This window comes from Ovis aries, chromosome 8, assembly GCF_016772045.2.
Source record: "Ovis aries strain OAR_USU_Benz2616 breed Rambouillet chromosome 8, ARS-UI_Ramb_v3.0, whole genome shotgun sequence".
In the NCBI taxonomy this organism is placed as follows: Eukaryota; Metazoa; Chordata; class Mammalia; order Artiodactyla; family Bovidae; genus Ovis; species Ovis aries.
This window is the reverse complement of record NC_056061.1, coordinates 30,589,490-30,603,921: the sequence shown is the minus strand read 5'-3', so window position 1 is coordinate 30,603,921 and position 14,432 is coordinate 30,589,490. Positions and strand designations below refer to the sequence as shown.

General features: G+C 37.5%; 2 protein-coding genes across 6 annotated transcripts in view; one reads left to right on the top strand and one right to left on the bottom strand.

The window, feature by feature from the left end:
* The window catches only part of QRSL1 (glutaminyl-tRNA amidotransferase subunit QRSL1), a 28,782-nt gene extending 16,378 nt beyond the window's left edge, over window positions 1-12,404 (top strand). For all 5 annotated transcript variants that reach the window (XM_004011235.6, XM_060419525.1, XM_060419526.1 and 2 more), the window contains 6 exons: window positions 2,229-2,404; window positions 2,493-2,605; window positions 3,472-3,664; window positions 4,061-4,178; window positions 7,978-8,183; window positions 10,369-12,404. In XM_004011235.6, coding sequence (XP_004011284.2) covers window positions 2,229-2,404; window positions 2,493-2,605; window positions 3,472-3,664; window positions 4,061-4,178; window positions 7,978-8,183; window positions 10,369-10,586 — 1,024 coding nt within the window. In that variant the 3' untranslated portion in view covers window positions 10,587-12,404. The remainder of the gene's footprint in view (window positions 1-2,228; window positions 2,405-2,492; window positions 2,606-3,471; window positions 3,665-4,060; window positions 4,179-7,977; window positions 8,184-10,368) is intronic.
* The window catches only part of RTN4IP1 (reticulon 4 interacting protein 1), a 120,925-nt gene that overhangs the window by 68,341 nt on the left and 38,152 nt on the right, over window positions 1-14,432 (bottom strand). The window lies entirely within an intron of this gene.

The window sequence follows — 14,432 nt, the reverse complement described above, 5'->3', positions numbered from 1 at the left end:
ATAAATTGGCATAACCTTTCTGACAAGTAATTTAACAAAATATATTTAGAACTTATAATGACAGGTAGACCCTTTTACCCATTAACTCTTAGAAGCTAGAGATATATGGGCAAAGATTTATGTTTAAAGGTGCTTATTAGAAAGTGCTTTATTTATTTATTTTTGTCTGCCCTGCACAGCTTGTGGGATCTTAATTCTCTGACGGGGGATTGAACTCAGACCTTCGCCAGTGAAAGCACAGAATTCTAACCGCTGGACTGCCAGGGAACTCCCTACAAAGTACTCTACTATGCAGCTATTCTAGTTCGCAACAATATAGCAGTTTAAATAAATCAGAATACATTTCTAGTCATGATTCTAAATGGGGTAGCAGAATAGCTGTATCTGAATTCCTGGGAGGGGTGTGTTTAGTTTGTATAAGCATACTATAAAATTGCTATTAAAAGAAGATACAAGATTTGTATGTATATAAATCATACCAGTGTTTTCATAGGTCTTCTGAGGCAACAGAAACAAAAACAAAAATAAATGGAACCTAATCAAACTTACAAGCTTTTGCACAGCAGAGGAAACCATCAAATGAAAAGACAGCCTATAGAATGGGAGACAATATTTGCAAACAATGTGACTGATAGGGGCTTAATCTTCAAAATGTACAAACAACTTATACAACTCAACAGCAAAAAAACAAATAACCCAATCAAAAAATGGACAGAAGACCTAAATGGATATTTCTCCAAAAAATACATGACCAGTAGGCACATGAAAAGATACTCAACATCACTAATTACTAAGAAATGCAAATCAGAACTACAATGAGGTACCATACCATCTCACACTGGTCAAAATGGCCATCATTAAAAAGTACAAAAAACAAGTGCCGGAGAGGGTGTGGAGAAAAGAGAAGCCTCCTACACTGTTGATAGAAATGGAAGTTGGAGCAGCCACTGTGGAACAGTATGGAGGTTCCTCAGAAAACTACACACAGAATTACCATGTGATCCAGCGATCCCACTCTTAGGCGTGGCTTAGTTGCTCAATTGTATCCGACTCTTAAAACCCCATGGACTGTAACCTGCCAGGCTCCTCCATCTGTGGGATTTTCCAAGCAAGAATACTGGAGTGGATTGCCATTTCCTGCTCCTGGGGATCTTCTCGACCCAGGAATTGAACCTGGGTCTCCTGCATTGCAGATGATTCTTACCGACTGAGCCAGCAGGGAAGCCCTACTCCTAGGCGTATATCCAAACAAAACTATAATTCAGAGCAGTACAGGCACCCCGTGTTCATTCATAGCAGCACTGTTCCCAGGACCCAAGACAGAAACAATGTAAATGTCCATCGACAGATGAGTGGATAAAGAAGGTGTGGTGCATGTATACAATAGAATACCACTCAGCTATAAAACAGAATGAAGTAATGCCTTTTGCAGCAACCCGGATGCAACTAGAGGTGATCGTGCTAAGTGAAGTACGTCAGAGAAAGACAAATACCATAATGTCATTTATATATGTGAAATCTAAAATGTGGCACAAATTGAATCTATCTATGAAACACTTATAGACAGAATAGACTTGTGACTGGGAGTTTGGGGTTAGTAGATGCATATAGAATAGATAAACAAGAAGGTTTATCTATAGCACAAGGAACTATATCCTGTAACCTGGGATAAGCCATAATGGAAAAGAATATTTTATAAATTGTATATATGTATATAACTAAATCACTTTGGTGTGTAGCAGAAATTAACACATCATAAATCAACTACACTTCAATTAAAAAGTAAAGAACTGAACGATTTGTATAAGATTGTAAAATTCCTGTGATAGGAATTGGGAATCAGTTGGGAATTGCCAATTGATAGAATATTTTACATATTTAAAATTTTCAGTAATCTTTATAACATAGTAAAAGTCTCATGATAAGCAAAAAAGAGATGGAAGCTTATGATTACAGAATGACCTGAACTGTGAAAGAAAAATTCATTAAAAAAAAGACTTAAAGTTCATATGCCAAAATGTTAGCAGTGTGTGTTTGCCTCAAAGTGGTAGAATACTTTGTTACATTTTTACGCTTTTCTATATTTTAAGAATTCTCTGCTATGAGCATGTTTTATTTTTGTATAATCAGGAGAAAACACCTTTAAAAGTCTACATTTTAAAAAAATAGATTTCAGATATAATTAGAAAGATGTTATCCTGCTAAACAGAATTCCATTTAAATTTCAGGGCTTTAGGATCAGATACGGGAGGATCAACCAGAAATCCAGCTGCCCACTGCGGGGTTGTTGGTTTAAAACCAAGCTATGGCCTAGTTTCTCGTCATGGTCTCATTCCCCTGGTGAATTCAATGGATGTGCCAGGAATCTTAACCAGATGTGTGGATGATGCAGCCACTGTGTTGGGTATTTGTATGATTCCGTATAGTTTCAAAGCATTATCAGTTCACTGACAAACAATGTGTCTGTCACTCATAAATACTTTTACTTACAGGTATACTAGCTGGGCATGATCCCAAAGATTCTACCACAATTCAAGATCCTGTTAAACCATTTACGCTTCCCAGTTTGACAGATGTGAGCAAACTATGTATAGGAATTCCAAAGGTAACTCTTTACAAAAGTACTGTGAAGTCAAATACAGACAGAAACAGACTTGGTTGAGTTTGAATCACTGCTCTGCCACTTTTATTAGCTATGTGACCTGAGCACGTGAAAGGAGATAGATAAAATCACTCACCTTTTAAATGTTTAATTTTGAGCTTAGCAATAAGTTTTTGTCCTGGGAGACTGTCCTTTGCATTGTAAGATGTTTAGCAACATCACTGGTCTCTGCCCCTAGAGGTAGCAGCCCCACCCCTACCCTACCACCTCAACCCCACAAGTCAAACTGTCTGTAGACGTTACCACATGTCCCCTGGTTGAGAGGAAGAGGATAAAATTGCCCCCAGTTGAGAGCACTGCTGTAGAGAAATACTGTAAAATTTTTTAAATTTTCATTTAAGGTAATAGGTGTGACTATTTTTAAGGATTTAGAGTGAAACAGACCTAGTTGGGAATCCTGGATCCCGTACTTGCCTACTGTGTAACATTAGGAAAGTTACTTAACTTCTCTAGTCTCAATATTTTTCATTAATAACATGAAGGATGATAATACCTACATCATAGGCTGTTAAAAACGTTCAATGAGAGAACCTTTGGAAAGCATCTAGCAGAATGCCTGATACATAATGAACATTTAATAAATATAAGTTCTCCAACGAGATCTCCAGTCTTTATTATATCCAGTTCACAATATCTAGTATTGTGCTTGTCATTGCAATAAATGCTCTTAAATTAGTTCAGTCTTTTTAGCTACCTACTATCAATTTAATCAGGATTTCTAATATATTGCCAGAGGTTCTGGGGTACATATTTTTGTAAAACCATCTATTGGATGTTCTGATTTCTGTATTTTGACTTTTTCCAATTAGGAATATCTTACACCAGAATTGTCAAGTGAAGTACATTCTCTTTGGTCCAAAGCTGCTAATCTCTTTGAGTCTGAGGGGGCCAAAGTAATTGAAGTCTCTCTGCCCCATACCAGTTACTCAATTGTGTGTTACCACGTATTGTGTACATCGGAAGTGGCATCGAATATGGCAAGATTTGATGGGCTAGAATATGGTAAAGTGCCTGTGTTTTGGACTTTTAGGGAAGTTTTCTCAAACATTTTCACTTATTAGTGACAAAAAACATTATTGCCTGGGATAATGTTGATGATTTAGAGAAGTAAATTAGTGGATCGTTTTACTGTTGTCAATTTAGCATTATACTCACTATTCATTATCATAACTCATAATGAATGAATGAGGGAGTGAACAAATGAAATTTCCCTCTTCATTATTTTCTTCTCTTTCTTGATTCCTGACGGGTCAGTTAGTCCCAAGGCGTGTAAAGAAGAGAATCCATTAAGGTCAATCTCCTGAAATTTTAGTATTGGCCACAAATGTGACTCTAGACCTGCTTTTCAGCCAACACTTTACTTCCTTTTCAAGTAATGTTCATCTATTTTGTTTTCAGGTCACAGATGTGACAGCAGTGTGTCTACTGAAGCCATGTATGCTGCAACCAGGCGAGAAGGGTTCAATGATGTGGTGAGAGGGAGGATCCTCTCGGGAAACTTTTTCTTACTAAAAGAGTAAGATCACCGGTATAGGAGTTTCCCCCATTCTTGAAAACTCCAGAGGGAAATGGTAGCGTGTCTGTCAGGTCTTCTCAGTTTTGCTAAGGAAGCAAAATCCTTATGATTTGAATTAGAAATCATAAGTGAAGGCCTGTTTTTGGTACTTTTGGCTCCTGGTTATTAAAAAAACAAAAGCCATTGTTGCTGTAGCAAGCTAATTAGGAAGGCTGAAGTGTTTTAGCCTCATTAAATGCCCCCTGTTATTGCTACATTGTCCTCCTGCTGTGAGAGCCTTAAGCAGGAAGTTACATTGGTCTCTCTTTAAAAGGTCAGTGAAATCAACCTAACTTTCCCTTGCATCGTGTATCTGTTTGCTCCAAGAAAGAATTCTAAAACTACTATGACTGGTATAAGTTTTTCATCATCTTGTGAATAGGATTCATCTTCCATACCACCAAGTCTGTCTAAGAGGACAGATAAGTGTGAAAAAGCAAGAATGTACTGAACAGCTTCATGGAGTTTTGCATATATATAATGGGCATATATGGATATATATGTATATGGATGGAAAGCATTTTAGTCATCTGTGCATCTCCTTAGGGCCAGTAGTTAGCATTCCTTTTTCCAAAAATACTATGAACAGCTACTCTGAAAAACAGTATGGAGATTCCTCAAAAAATTAAAAATAGAACTACCATATGATCCAGAAATCCCACTTCTGGGTGTATGTCTGAAGGAAAGAAATCACTACCTCACAGCATTATTCGCAGTAGCCAGGACATGGAAACAAACTAGTGTCCATTGGCAGACAAGTGGAAAAAGAAAATATGCCATGTGTGTGTATACCCACCCACACACACACAATGGAACATTCATTATTATTCAAGAGTATTGATAATTATTCGAAAGAAAGAAATCCTTCATTTGTGACAGCATGCATGGACCTTGAGGGCATTATCTTAAGCGAAATAAGTCAGAGAAAGACAAATGCTGTATGATCTCACTTACATGTGGAATATAGGGGAAAAAAACACCAAAGCCACAGACCCAGTGGAATGGTAGTTGCTGGGGAAAGAGAGGTGTTGGTCAAAGGGTACAGACTCCCGCAGATAAGTTCTGGGGATGTGATGTACAACTTAATTACTGTAGGTAACAACGCTATACTATATACTTGAAAGCTGCTGAGAGTAGGTTTTAAATGTTCTCACCACATACACAAAAAACTCTTAGGTGATGGATGTGTTAACTAATCTTACTGCACTAATCACTTTGCAATATATACATATATCAAATCATGTTGCAAACCTTAAAACTACAGAATTTTATACTCAATTGTATCTCAAAACTAGAAAACAAAAACTATTATTTGGTTAATGGGGAAATCAAAGGGCTTTGCTGTTCGCTTTCCTTCTCTTCTGAATACCTGCTGTCTCATGTCTGAAAATGATTGTTCCATTTTGTCTAGTTTTCCGATTGAAGCATATTAAAAGTAGGAAGAAATTTAATATAAGTATTTGTTCTTTTATAAAATTCGGTTTTGGGGAATGCTGTTAATACGTTATTTAAGCCATTAGCTGCTGGGTAGATTATACATGATGCCTGCATTCATCACCCTATAGACCCTGTGGTCAAATGATAATAAAGACATCTGGTATTTCTATGGCATTCTTTCAAGATAAAAAAGATCTCCCATTTTTATATCTTTGTATTTGGTCCATGCAAGGTTGGAATTGTTATATCCATTTTTACAGGTGAGGAAACGGAAGTTATCAGTCAAATAGCTAATCCTTTTGCCAGCCTTCATTAACAGCTTCAGGAGGATCTAAAGAGTATTTTTTCCCCCTTTCTTTCCATCATTGATTTATAGTCACTCCTGTGTCTGGCTAATTCGTTAATCTTTTCAGTAAAGTAAATGTCTTTTCTTTTGGGGAGGGAGAGTGTGGGGAGTAACCATATCCTTTATTACTTTTTATTACCACAGTAACTTTAGGGAACATCCATCATCTCATTCATATAGATACAACATTAAAGAAATAGGACGAAAACATTTTCTTACAATGAGAACTCTTAGGATTTACTCTTGACAGCATTCATATATAACATATGGCAGTGTTAATTATATTTATCATGTTCTACATTTCATCCCTGGTACTTACTCATAACCAGAAGTTTGTGCCTTTAGACCATCTTCATCCTATTCCCCCTTCCCCTACCTCCTACTTCCGATAACAACAAATCTGATCACTTTATCTATGAGTTTGTTTTTGAAGTATAATTGACCTACAACACTAGGTCAGTTGCTGGTGCACACCATCGTGATTTGACATTTCTATGCATTTCAAAACGATCACCATGATAGGTCTAAATGTCATCTGACACCATATAAAGATATTACATAATTACTGACTATATTCCCCACACTGTACCTTCATGCCTGGAAGTTTGTAACTCAGTCTCCTTTCCCTAGTTCTCTCCTTCCCTCTCTCCACCCTCCCCCTCTGGCAACTACCTGTTTATCTATGACTCGGTTTCTGTTATGTTTGTTCATTTGTTTTGTTTTTGGATTCCATAGATAAGTGAAATCATACAGTATTTCTCTCACTTAACTTCACTTGGCATAATAGCCTCTAGATCTATCCATGTTGTCCCACAGAACAAAATCTCATTCTTTATGGCTAATACTCCATTGTGTATGTATACTCCATCTTTATCCATTCAACTATCGGTGGACATTTAAGTGGCTTCCATATCTGGACTATTGTAAACAGTGCTGCAGTGAACATAGGGGTGCGTATATCTTTTCAAAAGTGTTTGTTTTCTTTGGATAAATACCCAGGAGTGGAACTGCTGCATTGTGTGGTCGTTCTGTTTTTAATTCTTTGAGGAATCTCCACACTGTTTTCTATAGAGGCTGCACCACTTTATATTCCCACCAGTCGTGCATGAAGGTTCCCCTTTCTGTACATCCTTGACAATCCTTGTTATTTGTTGTCTTTGATAATAGCCATTCTGAAATGTGTGAGGTGATATTTCATGGTGGTTTTGAATTGCATTTCTCTGATGATTAGTGATGGTGAGCATCTTTTCATGTGCTTGTTGGCCATCCATATATCTTCTTTGGAAAAACGTCTGTTCTGGTCTTCTGCCAGTTTTTTGATTGGTTGTTTGGTTTTTGATGTTGAGTTGTGTGAGTTCTTTGCATATTTTGTATGTTAACACCTTATCAGGTATATCATTTGCAAATGTCGTCTCCTATTCAGTAGGCAGCCTGAAGTATCTTTCCAGGAGTTTCACATTTCCATTCCTGGGCTACTCCTGTCTATAAAATACAAAATTGCGAACACTGCCTTCTTTCCTCAGTTACTGTTTCCATTCTAGAGTTAAATTGTCCAAAACTTCAGAACTCTTATAATAATTATAACTATAGATGAAATAGGACATTATAATAGAAAGAGGATCGGAATGCAACTCCAGAGATCTAAGTTCTGGTCCTTCCTCTGCCACCGCTAATCTTTGCAGCCTTTGGAAAGTCATTAGTTGCTCTGCCCTTGATTTTCCTCACCTGAAAATGAATGTTCCGGTTTAATGATGTCCCTGGAAGTGTTAATAATTTGTGATTATATGTGAAGAATTGTATCTACTTTTAGAATAACAGCATGGTTGAACAAAATTGATTTTTATGTTTGGGGAATCTTAGTGGTACCCGCTCCTACAGGCCAAGAATCCAGTGATTCTTTAACAAGTCTTACGCATGAGAATTCAATGAAAGAAATAACAAAAAGCCCTTAAAATGTCAACTTTTTTTTTTCCACAGAAATTATGAGAATTATTTTGTCAAAGCACAGAAAGTGAGACGGCTCATTGCTAATGATTTTGTGAATGTTTTTAACTCTGGAGTGGACGTGCTGCTAACTCCCACGACCTTGAGTGAGGCAGTGCCATACACAGAATTCATCAAGGAAGACAACAGGACACGCAGTGCCCAAGACGACATCTTTACACAGGCCGTAAATATGGCAGGTGAGGGTCCCTTAAGAACATTCTGGTTTTCTCCAGATTTTTAGGTAGACAGTCCTGGTCCTCAACTTAAGTTCTAGCTAGATTGTTCCCTAAACACAATAGCTTGTCCTTCTGGGATACTTAGGAGTGTGTGTTTGTGTTCATGTGGGTGTGTGTACATGTGTGCATTTATAGGCATACACATGCTTGCATTCACCACACACACACGCATTAATTTTCAGACCTACAGAAAGATTTTAAAGTCATAAGATGAATACCCATTATGTCCTTTGCCTGGGTTCATCCTTGTTCACATTTTGCCTCATTTGCTTTTTCCTTCTTCTCTCTCTCTTTACCCCCAGACAGACACACACACATACACAGCTTTTACTTGATTAATTTGAAAGTTTCAGCATCATGTTACTTTACCCCTAAATACTTTTAGCATGAATCATCTGGAATAAAGACATCCTTTATCATACCTGAGAAGGCTAACACAAATACAATAATATTCCAAATACAGTTCATATTTAAGTTTTCTCAGTTGAACCAAAAATGCCTTTTATAGGGTGTTTTTCCTGCATATATTTGTTTATGCTATCTCTTACTAAAGTCTAGAACAATCCCCCAGGTCTCTATGTTCTTTTATTAAGAACCACATCAGATTGTTATGCTTTTTGTTTCAGTCATCAAACATAATGTAGAAAACTCAAGAGCAAAGGGAAAAGTCCATTGTATTTATCCATATACTTTTGTGTTCATTTCTCCCTAATCCATCAAAATTCTTTATCATATCCTTTCTGTTCGGAGAAGTGTTTGCCATTCTTATAGGCTGTATCTGCTAGCAACCAGTTCTCTTAGCTTTCTTCTGAGAATGTCTCGATTTTCCTCTCATTTTTATAGTTTATTTTTGCTGGATATATGATTTTGGTTTGACAGTTCTTTTCTTTAGCATTTACAAAATGTCCTGTTAATTTCTTCTAGCCTTCATAGTTACTGATAAGAAATCCTCTACTTTTTGAATTTTTTAAGTGACATTGTCTTTTCTGAGGAGTCCTGTCCACTTGACCTGTAGGATATCCCGTCCATAATCTGAATTTGTCAGGTTGCTCCCTTATGGTTGGGTTAACTGAAACATTTTTGGCACAAATACTGTATGCACTTCAGGTCAAGAAACAGTTAATATCAGTTCGTACCACTGTGGAAACTAAGTGAATCCTTTGGATAAGGAAGTAACTACCAGATGTTTTCCTTATGAAGGCACATTTTCCTTTTGTCGGTTGTAAGCAGTTGGTGATATGACATGTTGGGACTGTATTTCCCAATAAACCTGAACCCACTTTTAGCATCTATTGATGACCCTTGCCTGAATTAAGTATTACTTAGAGAATTACAAAGTGCTGACTTTTCTATCATTCTTTCTCCGTATCTTAGCTAGCAGTCTTCTCTATAGAGCAGCTTTCCTTTTTTAAAAATATCAGTGTATTATAAATAATTCTCATTATTTTTGATGCTCAAATTTAACTAACAGGAACCTCTCCAAGTTGTATGTAACCCTTAAACTAGCCTCCATTAATTTTTTAAAACTTTCTTATCTTATGGCATAACAAGATACCCCAAAACTGAAATTAAAACTACCCTGAGCTACTATTTCTCACCTAATAAATTGACAAAAAATTAAGCAACTCAGCAACATACTGTATGGCTGTAGGAAAACTCTCGTTTTGCTGATAGAAGTTCAAAAGGTACAACTTTTTTGGAGGGGAATTTGGCAATTTCTAATTAATATATACATTTATCTTTTGATGAAGCAATTCCTCTTCATCTGAGAAACATTCAAGAATACTGAAAAAATACACAAGGTAATTCTCCAGGACATGGCATGAAATCGCTAAATACTAAAAACAGTCAAAACTCCCCAACCATAGAAGAATGGTTGAATAAATTATGGTAAAACCACAGGGTGGAATACTATGCAACTATAAAAAAGGAATGAACCCGGTCTCTGAACAGATGTACAGTGATTTCCTAGATATATTAAATGAACAAAGGAAGATACGAAAATATACATGTCATAATTTTTGTGATTTTTTCTTTTTAACCCTTATCCTGTCTTGTACCTATTGGCACTGGAAAGTGGAAGAGGTCTCTGTGTCTTAGGGTGGAGAATTGGTCAACATTTAATGGGTCTCTTTCCTTTCCTCAGGATTGCCAGCTGTGAGTGTCCCTATGGCCCTCTCAACCCAAGGGTTGCCAATAGGACTACAGTTTATTGGACGTGCATTTTGTGACCAGCAGCTTCTTACAGTTGCCAAATGGTTTGAAAAACAAGTCCAGTTTCCTGTTATTCAGCTTCAAGAACTAATGGATGATTGCTCATCGGTCTTTGAAAATGAAAAGTTAGCTTCGGTTTCTCTAAAATAGTGATAACTATATTGTGTACATTATGACTTTTAAAGGTTTTTATATTCTAGAGAAGTCAGGTGTTCTTGAAATTTGGCTCATTGTTGACATAGTCACTCCTTGGAGTCATTTTTTAAAATTCTTGTGATTATAATTATAAATGTCAGCATTTATTCAGCATCCACTCAGTATAAACCAAAGTACAAGAGACCTGGGTTCAGTCCCTAGGTCGGAAAGATCCCCTGGAGGAGGCCATGGCAACCCACTGCAGTATTCTTGCCTGGAGAACTCCATGGACAGAGGAGCCTGCGGGCTACAGCCCATGGGGTTGCAAAGAGGCAGACACATTCACTCAAGTAGAAACCAAGTACAGGATTTCTATTATAATACGAGATACATGTTGCTAAAAAATGATGCCTTCTAAATGTTCATTAAAAAGAACATTGCTTACAGTGCAAGTAAGCTTCAGGGTAAACCTGTCAAGACTTGTATGTCTTTGCAACCAAAGCACAAACATGAACAGTAAGTCGTACTTTTGGAGGGAGCCTAGACAGCCCAGCTGACAGGCATTTCAACACATGGTAGAGGCCACTGCAAAAGAGGTTAAAAATGCACGAAAACAATAAAATGGGAACATCCACCTCTAGGTCTGAGCAGAGCAGGTGGAAGAGAAGCTCTAACACAGGAGGAAGTGCAACTTGCTGGCCCAGACAGGGGTGTGCCTCTCTCTGGGGAGAGCCCAGGTGGGCACACTCCTCTAAGAATAGACCTGCAGTGAGAACTTTTCTTCTTTCCTGCTGAAAGTTAAAATGTTACTTCTACTATTCCAGCGCCCCATGCCAAGGAGCTCAGGATAACTCCTAGTTAGACCGAGTTCATTCTCCTAGTTTATCAGTCACAAACTAGCTCAGTGGTGTCAGACCTTTGCAGTGACCTAACAAACTGGACTAAACTTGAAAATTGGTAGCTACTGGAGCGTGGCTTTAGTGAGAAAGTTTGAATACACAAGTAAGATTCAGGATGAAAAACTTGTAGATAACTTGGTGGGGCTACATGGGCCCATGTAGAGAAGAGGCCCATGGGCCTCCTTCCTTACTCCAGATTCTCTTCCTTATGGTTTTCTTACCCACCCTCCTGACTTTCCTTACAAAGTGCTCTCCTTTTAGGCACCTTTAGCACAAAGAAATAAGAATGGGAATATATATTCAGAATTTGGGGGGAAAAAAAGCTCTAATGAAAAGCATTCATTTATCCACTATAAAGGGCTTCCTTGGTAGCTCAGATGGTAAAGAACCTGCCTGCAATGCAGGAGACCTAAGTTTGATCCCCTATAAGGTTTCATCGTTGGATTTGTCTTTGCCAGAACACAATTGTCATCTCATGTTTATCATGAGTTCTGATTTGACATTTATTGTTGATAAGTTTAAGTAGGGAGCTGAATTATTATTTAATAGATTCACTTTGGTAAGGAAAAAGTCTTTTCTAAATATAAAAGACATGAAGTAAAAACATAAGAGGCACAACCTTCTCAGAACTACTGGAAAACAGTGGGATGGGAGTTTAAACTGCCTGGTACTTTTCATTAATAGTTTTCTCTCTCCCTGGCCAAACGCTCAATTTGATAAACGGCATAAAAGTTTTCTGTGCCAAGTGCACTAGTATTCTGAAAGATTTTGACTATGAATCCCTGAAAGGAAGAAATTCATGACAGAGAATTGCTTTATTTTATAACAAGAGAAACCCCTTAGTTGGGGGAGAGAGTATGATGCAAATGGCAAGCAAATAAATCTTTACCCCAGTTTATGTGTGTATAGTTTGAAATAAAAGATTTTCGAATAATATGTAGTTTCTCTTACTCCTATGTCTCAACTTGAGTTGCACTAATGACTTGAAACAAGGAAGTGAAACATTTACATCGTTTTCACATAATAACACCCAACTAGCGTGAAACGATACCTAATCTGTTCTTTCTTTTCCATCTTTACCCTAAATATGGTAGATCTCATTTTGCCAAATCACTGTCTGAGAATTTAAAATGGAAAATGGTTTCTGTGTCTCAGCTAATTAAACCCTGAAACTATGAGCAACAGGGCTGTCAGAGCAGAGCACGTCAGAAAGGTGAAGACGACTGCGAGTGTGAGATGAGTGCCTTGATAAGACAGCGCAACAGAGCGAAAGACGGATTCAACAGCAGAAGGGTTGCTAGAGTGAAAAAATGTGATGCATTCATGAAACTTGGCACCTGACACCACGCAGAGCCAAGTCCAAGCCAAATCCGTGTTGGCCCCTACCTATCGTTATCAAGAAAGTCACTTGAAACTAGAGAGGCAGAATTTGATTGGCTGTATGACACTAGGCTGTCAGGAACACAGGACTGTGGACCAGCTAGAAAAGATAGAATGGTACAGAAGAGGAACTTACGAACATGACAGGGAACGGTGATTCCTATGAGGAAAACACCGGCCCCTTCCATGCTGTTTAGTCACTAAGGCATGTCCGACTCTGCGACCCCAGAGACTGTGGCCCGCCAGGCACCTTCTATCATGGACAAGAAATATCTTTAGGATTTTAGGACAGGATCTGAAGAACGGTGAAGAGATCTGGTTACAGGGCACCAGTAAGTAGACCTCGAGAATTCTGGAAACTGTCACACCCTGTTCCAGTCAAAGTAGGGGACCAAAGTAATGAAATGTTCACAAAATTAATGGTTTCTGTTACGAACTTTCATTTACTAACAACTTTTACTCTCCCTCCCTTTACTCAAGTATCTGATTATACCACGGCTAAATGTGTTGCCTGTGCAAGCCTCAGGTAAAATTTACTCATTGGACTTAGAAGCGCCAGAGGACAGTTTAAAGTAGAAGGCTTTCCTCAGTTATTTCATAGCGTAAGCCATGTGTACACTAGAACAAAAACCTGAAAATTTAATAAAAGCAAATAACACCAGAAAACCCCAGCAAACATTAAATAAAAGTAATTACAGGATTTCAGAGGGATTTTTATTCCTTTTTCTTTATACCACAGTGGAATATAAATCCAAAAGAATTCTAGGCACTTTATTAAAAATGTATTATTAAAATGCTATAAAAGTAAATAGTTGAGGAAATCACTGAATTGATAAAAAAAGGGGTAAAAGTTAAAACCAGGAATAAGTAAAAATTAACGATGTTCGTCAAGGTACTTATACAGATGGTTAAGGCTATATAGTGTGATACAGTGGGAAATTTTCCTGTTGCTTTTCTAGTGGGAAAGTTCACCAGATTTAAAAAGATAAACCTGGGTTTGAGTCCTATTAACTGCCATTTGTGAGTTTTGTAACCTCTCTGAGCTTTAGTGTCTTGACCTGTGAAATGGAGATAATATTTATTCCAAGGGATGGTTGGGAGGATTAAATTTAAATGATGCCCTTAAAGCACATAGCATAGCATGACAAAATAAGTACTCAAAAGTTTGGAACTATAAATAAATGCAAACAATCATGAAATTACCATTTTCCCATATATGCTACAAATACACATTAAACTAATATGGCCAAACTGCAATTTACTAAAAACTTATGCTAGAGACCAGCTATAATGGCTCTGGTGATCTGGCTTCCACTGAGGATAAAGTTTAAAACATCTGGAAGAAATGATGAACTATGTGTTTCTAAAGCAATTTCCTTGAGCCTTTGATAAAGAATTGACTAATGCAGTGTTCAAAGACCTGAAGGTTTTTTAAAAGGCTCTTGTGCCTTGCCAACCAAGTGAGAGGGGGAAACACTTTTGACAGAGCCAAGCTCTTGCTCATAAAACTCAGTTCCAGTCCCACATATACATACCTAGATGGTTGAGATCCTGAAATATTAAATCTTATCTACAATTATTT